Source organism: Curcuma longa, chromosome 21 (assembly GCF_044706935.1).
Source record: "Curcuma longa cultivar G26 ecotype Majalengka, Jawa Barat chromosome 21, ITB_CL_G26_1.1, whole genome shotgun sequence".
Classification (NCBI taxonomy): domain Eukaryota; kingdom Viridiplantae; phylum Streptophyta; class Magnoliopsida; order Zingiberales; family Zingiberaceae; genus Curcuma; species Curcuma longa.
This window is the reverse complement of record NC_133881.1, coordinates 2552356-2562394: the sequence shown is the minus strand read 5'-3', so window position 1 is coordinate 2562394 and position 10039 is coordinate 2552356. Positions and strand designations below refer to the sequence as shown.

At 37.0% G+C, this 10039-nt stretch overlaps 1 protein-coding gene across 1 annotated transcript; it reads left to right on the top strand.

Moving 5' to 3' along the window:
• Positions 1-4213: 4213 nt before the first annotated feature.
• Positions 4214-5531, top strand: LOC141814393 (thaumatin-like protein 1). The gene is made up of 3 exons (XM_074702351.1): positions 4214-4392; positions 4458-5154; positions 5244-5531. Exons 1-3 carry the CDS (start codon positions 4314-4316, stop codon positions 5452-5454), a joined length of 987 nt encoding a protein of 328 aa, XP_074558452.1. The 5' UTR covers positions 4214-4313; the 3' UTR covers positions 5455-5531.
• The last annotated feature ends 4508 nt before the right edge of the window (positions 5532-10039 follow it).

Genomic DNA, 10039 nt, shown 5'->3' with positions numbered 1-10039 from the left:
TCGTCCTACCCGAGGCCTGCCAAGGTTGAGGTGACATTTTCTTGATTGTTGGATTGACTATCGGTGACATTTAGCCGGAATACATGCATATATATATTTAAGACCAAAACAAATGTGACCTTCTCGCTGAAGCACAAGTCCAGGCTTGCTCGATCTTTTGGGCTTCCACCATTTCCATTTCTCAAAGAAGAAGATGAAGAATAACTGATCAGACTGTACTCGAGGTATCAAGATCTTGGTTTTGAGCTCTATATATATTTCTGAGTTATTTTTTCCCCATTGCCATTTAGCGAGTGATGTGGCAATCTCTTGTATGTGATGTGTGATGGGGCAACACGATAAATCACGTCTCGAAAGTTAAGGGTGTCAAAGTCTATGCTGATCTGACAGCTCGAGTCAAAATAAGTCAAGAAGAAATGGCCGGCTCCATCCAGTGGAGCTTGAGTGAGCCCAGATGCCACTTCGGCTTCGGATGCCATCTTAGCTTCGGACGTTATCTCGACCTCGAATGTCATCCCAACTTCGAACGTCATCTTGGTCTGACACGTCATTTCGACCTTTGGACGCCATCTTGATCTAAGACGACATCTCGTTCGTGGACCCATAAAAAAGAGATGTGAATATTTTCGAAAACACGTGGCAGTTTAAGAATAAAAAAAAGAGTTACGAGATTGTCATACTTAATTCTCTCAAATACCCTCTTATCTGCACATAATGTCAAAATGAAACGGAAGCAATCAATAGCTGTCAGATTTAATTTTCTCATACACTCTCATAAGGATGTTGCTTTGGTTGATGTGGATATGCTCTTACAACGGTTAATTATATAAACCTCATAAGAGGTATCTCTAGAGGTTTTTTTTCTCTTCTTTTATTTCTCTTTCTTGAATTGTCATCTCCTCTTTCGAATAATCCTAATTTGAATGTCAGAGTGACTGTCAAAATTTTTTTATGCCAATCTAACCTTCTATTGAAGTGTATTTCAAGTTTTTTTCATTTTCTCTATCGGGTCTTTTGGAGATTACGCATGTCAGCTCGTTTATTGACTAATAACTTGATCCTCTATCATATTTATCAGAACCAGTGAAATTAAGTTTGAGCAAGGCAACGATAGGCATTGGGCGTGAGACAAGTTAAAGACAACATTGAGAAAGAAGATGGAATCAAATTTTAAATGGGATCGGACGAATATTTTAAATGCCGTCAACCTCTAACATTAGTCAAATGATGCTGTCCAAAGCTTGTGCGACCACTGTGAGAGATTAAGTTGGAAAAGAAAATATTTTAATTTGTAGAATAATGATGAGAATAAAATAGTTGAAAACTTTTAGTGGAGAATTGAATTGACGTCATGGTAGAGCTCATGTTTTCTTCAATATCCAAATGAGAGTATGTATACACTCTCGTGATTGTATTACATTAATTAAATCATAAAAGTTAAAGTTATTAATGATAATATTCTCATAAATAATCATATATATTTGACTTATAATATTAATCTTCTCCAATATATTATATATATTCTTGAAAATTACTCAACCCTTTATTTTCTTGAGAATTGTCATTCTTGAAAATTCATCATGAGTGAATTTTTTTTACTACTCTGTAAACTTTAATTTCTTTTTATTTTATTGGACTCTCCGTTATGAAATCTTCTTTTGTTACTTTTCTCTAGCTCTTCTCTGATCATCTTTCAAATTGTTTATCTTAAAAAAGAAACTTTGATGTTTGAAATTTAATTTTAATTTGTTGGAAAAGCACTCTCCACGTATTGCTCATTACACAATATCATCCTTATTTGATCATGAGACTCTAAAGATCCTGTCAAATTTTAGATCCTGTCAAATTTTAGATCCTGTCAAATTTTCGATCGAAAAAGTGGTGAGATCTTTTGATTTTCTTTAATGACAATAACAATATGTTCAAACTTTTTGTAAGAGCTTTAGCATCTATCATTCGATCTGCTTCAAGCTTCTCGATATTTGCTATTGAAAGTTGATTCCTTGCTTTATGTTCTACAAAACCATTAGCACAATGCTTCATAAGTCTTCAAACAAAAGTAAGTATTCTTTTTCACCTTCCAAAAATCATAATTTTCTTCTCTGAATACTAAAATGGTTGAATATGGACTCATAGGATTTTATATAGCATAACTACATCAGTGCCAGGAGGGACTATTATATAGCCAGGGTTACCAAGGAAGAAGATGCCCCATCTTCGATAAAAGCAGGGGTGAAGGCAGGTTTCCACGAGAGGAGGGGGTCATATTTTAAATATTTAACAATTAAAAAAATTATTATAAAGACAAACTTAATGAAAATCAAAAAGCTGGGGGGGGGGGGGGGGGGGGGGGGGGGGGGGGGCCCCTGGCCCCTACCTGCCCCCCTCATGGCTCCGCCCCTGGATAAAAGAAATGACATATCAGTAGAGATGTCCTATTAGAGGTAAGAAAAATATCCCATCACCGTCGATGTCAAGAAGGGTTTTATCACCCATGCTTAATACGACATTAGACTCTGTCATCATAAATCATATTGTCTCAATGGGGTAAGTGAACTACACCAAATATTATATCATTGTATGTGTCCTTTTGGTAACGGTCTAATAAGTTGAATGATAGAGTGATATGAGCAGAGTCAGTCGAGCACTGAGTAGGCACTGGACGAGTGGAGCTCAAGTGGCAACAAGAGTCCAGGCTGAAGCTACCCGAGACTTGGAGCCGAGACACAGTCCGAGATGGAGCTCGGGGACGAGTAGAGACTTGGTCGAGAGGCCCGAACTCAGAGTTTGGTGCTAAACCCGATTGGAGCTTAACGAGAAGTCAGGTGTTGCGTTTTGAACCGAGCTAGTTGCCGAGTCAGGCGAAGAGTCGAATCAGAGCTCAACCACCTTGCTAGGGTAGGGAGCGCGAGTGTGGAATTTGGACGTGGAGCTAGGATGTGAGTCAAAGCTAGTCAGTCTTGGAGTCGAGTCATATACCCCGACATATCGTCTCCAATCGAATCAGATTTTAACTTTCTTGACCCAGATATACCAATCTACAACACTTGCCACGAGCGATTTGCCACTAAGGGCATCTCCAATTCAAAATTTTTGGATAGCTTTGTGAAATCAAAAAACTCAAACCACAGTGGGCATAAGATTTGACATTTTTAATTTAAAAACAATAGTGAAAATTCAAAATGATTTTTCTTTCCAAATTAATCATGCGACGTGGCATATTAAAAAATTCAAAAAGAATAATAACTTTTTATATATTCGACGCGGCATATTAAAAATTATATTAAAAAAAATATTTAGAACTCTTGAGTGAGACCACCGGAGTTAACACGGAGACTGCCACCTGATTTTCTGCGGAAAAAAACATTTAAAAAATTAACCCACGTTAAATTTTTAGATTAATCAGTGTCTTTTTTTAATAACAGGTACAAAGATCTTGATTTTTATAGAATCCAGTCTATGATTTTTTTTTCTTATACTGTAAACTTTAATGATATCTCTTTGAAAACAACCTCTTATCCTTCACTTCACGAACAAATATTGAAAGAAACAATTAAAAGATTAAGATTTAAATTATAATAAAACATGAATATTTTTAAAAATTCAATTTCTAAATATGCAAAATTTACTTTATTCTAATAGCGCATGCATGCACTCCATTTCCTCTTTACAGCCACATCCATCGCAATCCCACGTACTCCAACATGCCAGCATGTTACGAAAAAGAATAAACAAATAAATAAATAAATACAAAAATACAAACCTTTTTCTATTTTTTTATTTAATTTTAAATCCGTCATGGTGGCACTGACGAGCAGTGATGGCCGACGTTAATGAACTTAAATGAGTAGAGAGATGAGTAATGATAGGGATCTGTGCTGTGATTGGCAGAGTTAGTCGAAGATATTCTTAAAAACTAGATGCTAATTATCTTAATGAGTGTCTAAAACCACTTTTAAATTGTCTAATTCGTGGTAATTGAGGCCTCCTTGTTTAGGAAGGCAACTTGATGTCTAAGGCATTAGTTAGTACACTACACGGTTAGCCTCATCACCAAAGCACTCGCCCAATTCTGTTCTATAAATGGACAAGTTAGCCGAGCACCAGATTTCCCCCTCCCTCACTCTCTCTCTCATTGTGTTGTCGGTTGGTGGTGGTGGTGGTGGTGGTGGTGGTGCTGCTGCTGCCTTCCGCTGTCCTTGCTACTGTTTACGGTGACTCGTGACTCCAAGAAGGCATTCTTTGGCTCATGTTCTTACGTCGCCGTTGAAATTTGGAAAAAGAAGCTTCACAGGCATTTCAACAAACACGATATGGGCACTGTGTTTTCTTTGCGCGAGTCCCCAGTTCTATGGCTCGCCGTTCACCTGCTGCTGTTGATGTTGCTCGGAGGTGAAGATTTGGGACGATTTGTTTGCGATTTGGATAAAAATGTGAGATTTTTTTTGGTTTTGCAGCGAAGGCGAGCACATTCGCGTTCGTGAACAAATGCGGGCAAACTGTTTGGCCGGGGATCTTGTCCAACGCCGGCAGCCCGGCGCTGGAGTCCACCGGCTTCGAGCTACCCGCTGCGTCTTCCCGCGCTTTTCAGGCGCCCACGGGGTGGTCTGGGAGATTCTGGGCGCGGACCGGCTGCTCCGCCGCTGCCGCCTCCGGCGGGGCGTGGTCCTGCGCCACGGGCGATTGCGGGTCCGGCCAGGTGGAGTGCGACGGCGCCGGAGCGGCTCCGCCTGCGACGCTCGTTGAGTTCACGCTCGCGACCTCATCGGCAGGGAAAGACTTCTACGACGTCAGCCTGGTGGACGGCTACAACCTCCCGATCGTGGTGGAGGTCAGCGGGACCCCCGGCGCCGGAGGTTCCTGCGCCGCCACAGGGTGTGTGGCGGACCTCAACCGGATGTGCCCCACGGAGCTGCGCGCCGCCGAGGGCGAAGCCTGCCGCAGCGCGTGCGAGACCTTCGGCACGCCGGAGTTCTGCTGCAGTGGCGCGTACGCCAACCCCACCACCTGCCGACCGTCGACCTACTCCCAAATTTTCAAGTCGGCGTGCCCTAAATCCTACAGCTACGCCTTCGACGATCCCACCTCCACCTTCACCTGCGCCGGCGGCGCCGACTACACCATCACATTCTGCCCTGGATCCTCCACCCCAAGGCATCAAAATCCCACCTTTCCATCACCGCCAATCTCAAAAACCCAATTCTGTTGAGAAAAAACTGAAAATTTTCCCTCTCTCTTCGCAGCCAGAAATCATCGAGGAACTCCTCGACAAGCTCGACGACGACTGCGACTTCGACATCATCAGAGATCGGCGGCGGGCTGACGGTGGAAGACGACTCTTGGCTCGCAAGCTTGGCTACGGGCGACGCAACCACCGCAAGAGGAGCCGTCTCTATCTTGTACTCCTCATTCATCACAGCCACATCGCTGGCGTGGACACTGCTCCTGCAATAGCATAATTCTAAATTGCATAATTTTTCAGTTGTCCTGTTCGATCTCTGCGAAATTGTTTCTTCAAACAGAGGTGGCGGTGGCGGTGATCAGACGATGTTTCCAAAATGGAATTTTGTAAATAACAACAACAGAAAAAAAGGTTGAGAAAGATTCGCATGGGATTCCTCTGTTTTTAAGTGTTGGCACAGTTGTCAAAGAGAAGAGACAATCCAAGAACAACAAGAGAATAAGAGAAATAATAAAAAATTCAAAATGTGTAGAAATTATAAAATGTTTAGAGTAAGTTTAACATTTATAATTTAAGATTTTTAGAAGTTAATCGCTAGTTACTATAACGTATAGAAGTTACTCGGTAATTATTACAATATATAGAAGCTATTCAGAATGTGTTTAAAGTGAGTTTAGAATTTACATTGTGTAGAAGTTACATGTTTAAGATTTAAAATTTAGGGTTGTAGTAGTTACATATAATTTGTACAATTATTTTAAAATAATTGCGATGAAGGTTAAATAATTTTCATCAAATTAATAAATAGTATTTTGATACAATAGTGTTCAGAAATCTTAAACTTTAAATCATAAATTCTAAATTCACATTAAACACGTTGTAGTATCTACTGAGTGACTTTTATAGATTGTAGTAGCTACCGAATAGCTTTTACATGTTGTAATAGTTACTTAGTGGTTTCTACACGATGTAAATCCTAAATTTTAAATTATAAATTCACTTTAAAAATGTTGTAACAACTATTAAGTAGCTTCTATATGTTGTAGCAACTACTAGATATCTTCTACATGATATAAATCCTAAATTCACTTTAAAAGCTTTGTGGCAATTATTTATTTTTTATATATTGTAACAGCTACCTGTGTAAAAGTTATTCGGTAGCTACTACATTTATAGAAGATATTCGATGGATTCTGCAATAGCGTTAAATCCAAGGATATTTTTGAAATCAAATCATGAGAGAGGCCATTTGATTTTTTTTTTTTTTGGAAAAAGCGACGTCAATGCGATGTTTCTCTTAAATTGAGATTGAGGTACCCATTTGATTTTTACCCTATTAAAAAAAGTAAAAAATGGACTCCTTAAAACTATTTACTGTCGTATAAAAATTATAGAAATTCATTTTTTATAATATTACATGTACTTTTTTCCTCTTAAAAAATAATGTAATTTGATCCCTTAACTCAAAATCCATCTTCGAGTTTGTCACTAATGAATGGTCTCTAGCACCTTCATTATGTACGTTTTAGGTTTAATCATATAAACTGATTTATAAATATAAAACATAATACAATACGGATTTATGAGCCATAAATTTGGACATTATTCTTATTCAAAATTTTAAAAATGTAAACATATATTTTAATGAAAAATATATCAAATATAGTGTTTAGGTGAATAATTAATTTTGTATCTTATATGTTATTAAGTCAAAATAAGATAATCAAAGAGTGTTGTGGGTTGAAGTAGACTTTTTTTTTTTTAGGGTTTAGAATTTAAGGTTTTGATTCCCTTAATCCTCATCTAAACTTTGGATGCATTATCCATCCATGAAATGTATATATATATAGTAAAGTACACTCTTGCTTTAACCCTAAAATCTTTATTCTATCTAATGATGCAAGCATTAGACTTTAAGGGCTCCTTTCACATCGAAAACCCTAAACCCTAAATAAAGCGTACGAGAGCTAATTAGCTCTCGATCTTTCCATCTTAGAATCCAATTTGTCTCCCTTAAAGCCAATGTTCATGGATACAAGACTTTAGTGGGGATCCATTCGATCAAACTCTTTTTGTGTGACTTTATGAGTAAGCCTTACTAATGCAACCTAAGCTTTTGACGTAGCACATGGTTCCTTATCCTCTATGGCGAGATATGATAAACCATATCAATTTCGATCTAATGTGATCGATATTCAATTAGGACCACGACATCTATTTTCTATTCGGGACGAAGCGACGAGGTGAAGATCATAATTATATCGTATAATTAAGATTCAAACCGTGGATGCTTAATTAAACCACTGCGTCATGCCACCATGGTTTTCCTTCTTCCCACGAGAAGGGAGCCAGGCCCATTATTCCATTAATCAATTTATTTTGATATAATAATAAAAATAATAATAATAATAATATATAATTTTAATTAAATTAGAATAATTTTTCTCTATATTATTTGGACAAAAGTTGAAAAATCATGTCCGGACAAATCAAACTTTGATTTGGTTCTAAAAAAATGGAAATAATATTATTTATATCTTGTAAAATAATAAACTCATTGGGAATGATTTATTAGTGTTTTGTAATGCTCATGCGAAAATTTATAATATCAGAAAGTACCCCTAACGCACTTCTTATTAAAAATAATAATAATAAAAAATTTCATCATAATTTTTAATATAATACTATTATAACAATTAGAGAATAACCTATTAACCTGGCATAGTTGAATTGGTTATGACGCAGCAGAATTGTAGAAGAGTGTAAGAGTTTAAATCCTGGTGAAGCCAGGCAATATCCTCTTGCGTCATGGCCAACTGTAGTTGATTTCACCTTTTTTGTTTACAGAAGAGAACAGAAGAGAATAACCTATTAAAGTAAATTATTTTTTTAATTTAAATTAGTCAAAATTACTATACATAAAATATTTTATATAGAAAATTTTAATTTATCAACTTAATTAATATTTTTCAATTTAATTAAAATTGTTTTAATTTAATTAAAATTATTTTAATTTAGTTAAAATTATTATAACGATCATTAAATTGCTACAATAATAAAGTTATGATAATTTTAATAATATTAAATAATTTTAATCAATTTTATATAATTTTGACTAAATTAATATATATATATATATATATATATATATATATATATGAGTTTGATATCCTGCGCGAATGAAAAAACGCGCCCCGTGCGCACGCGATCCCGGCCGTTCATCGCGAAAAATCCAGGCTGTTTATAAAAAAATTCACTGTAGCTTCTCTACGTCGTCGGCGTTCTCGCCGCTGCCGCTCCCCCGTCCGGCCATCGCCGGCCACCGTACCGGCGGCGATGGATGCGCAACTCACCGGCGCCGGACTGGTGGCCAGGTTCCGGCCGCGATTCGGCCGGAATCCGATTGATTTTCGGCCGCGATTCGGCCGGAATCCGGCTGATTTCCGGCCGACAGTGGCCGTTGGGCACTGTCCCTGTTTCCGGCCAGATTCCGGCCGTAATCCGGCCGGAATCCGATGCTAGAATGTGCGCCGGCGAGTTGCGCATCCAACAGTCCGGGTCCAGTGGCCGGCGGTGATCGGACGGCGGCGCGACGACGGCGGAAGTGGGCGGGGGTCGGCGGTCGCGCACGGATCGCGTAGGGATGAGTCGCGCGGGATATCAAACATATATATATATATATATATATAATTTTTATCGAGTTGAATTAACTTATTTTAATATGTAATAATAATATTAAAATAAAAAATATTTTTAGAATAAAAAATTTACTTGAGTCAATGATCTTTTGACAAAAATAATAATTAAGATTGCTGTTTTAACTTTTTTTTACCTATCATATTTTACTAGTTGAAGTATTAATTTTGCTGACTACCAATTTACTATTAAGAGATGGCATCATCAAACAACACCTAACCTCCACTTTGGGTAGATAGAATTCAGTTTATTGGTTTGACAAAGAAAAAAACAAAATTAATTCAAAAACACTTTGAAATTTTAAATTTAAATTGTTTAAAATTAGATTTGAATAAAAAACTATTCATCAAGAATAACAAAATGCTTTTATGGATGTGATATAATAATAAAATACTCAAATCAAATATCCAGATCCTTACCTCTCCAATTAATTTTGAAAGTGAATAATCTTTTTCACTAATTTATTGATCGAGTAAATTCAAAAATACTTATAATAATTTATCCAATAATAAAAAATCTACTATAATAATTTATCTCAATAATTTATGAATCTATTTATCGGAACATCATATTTAAGGAGGACAACTCCCACAAGGTGGCCTGTTGGCTAAAGAATTACAGACTTACTATAATAGGATGATTGATTATAAATTGACAGATGAACGTAATCATCTTTTGCTAGGTTTAAAGAGGACAATTTAAGTTCCCAGGACAATAGTATCGAGTAGAACATTCAGGTTGTCACTCAGACCTACGGTTCGATCTTGCAGCTACAATATATTTGCAAGAATTTTCTTCCAAATGGGGAGCGAATCAAAGGATGATGGTCGTCCTGGCGAGTTAAGTTGATTATTCCTGATGGGTCGGTGAAAATTTTCCGTGGGACTTGGACTAGATAGTCAATGGGGCTATTGAATCTCGACAAAATCAAGGGAATTGTTACGACGGAACAGAGTTATTGGCTAATTATAGCTTTTTGAGACCGTTGCGGATTTTATTTTATTTTTTTTTTGGAAGGAGGAGGACAATTTGAATCTCATTATATATTAATATTTTAGAGATCTTAAATTGCACTTTAAATTTTTAAGATAGGTGAATCAAATCAAAATCCACTAATTATCCAAAAAAATCACTTAGATTCCAAATTATTAATAATTTGGA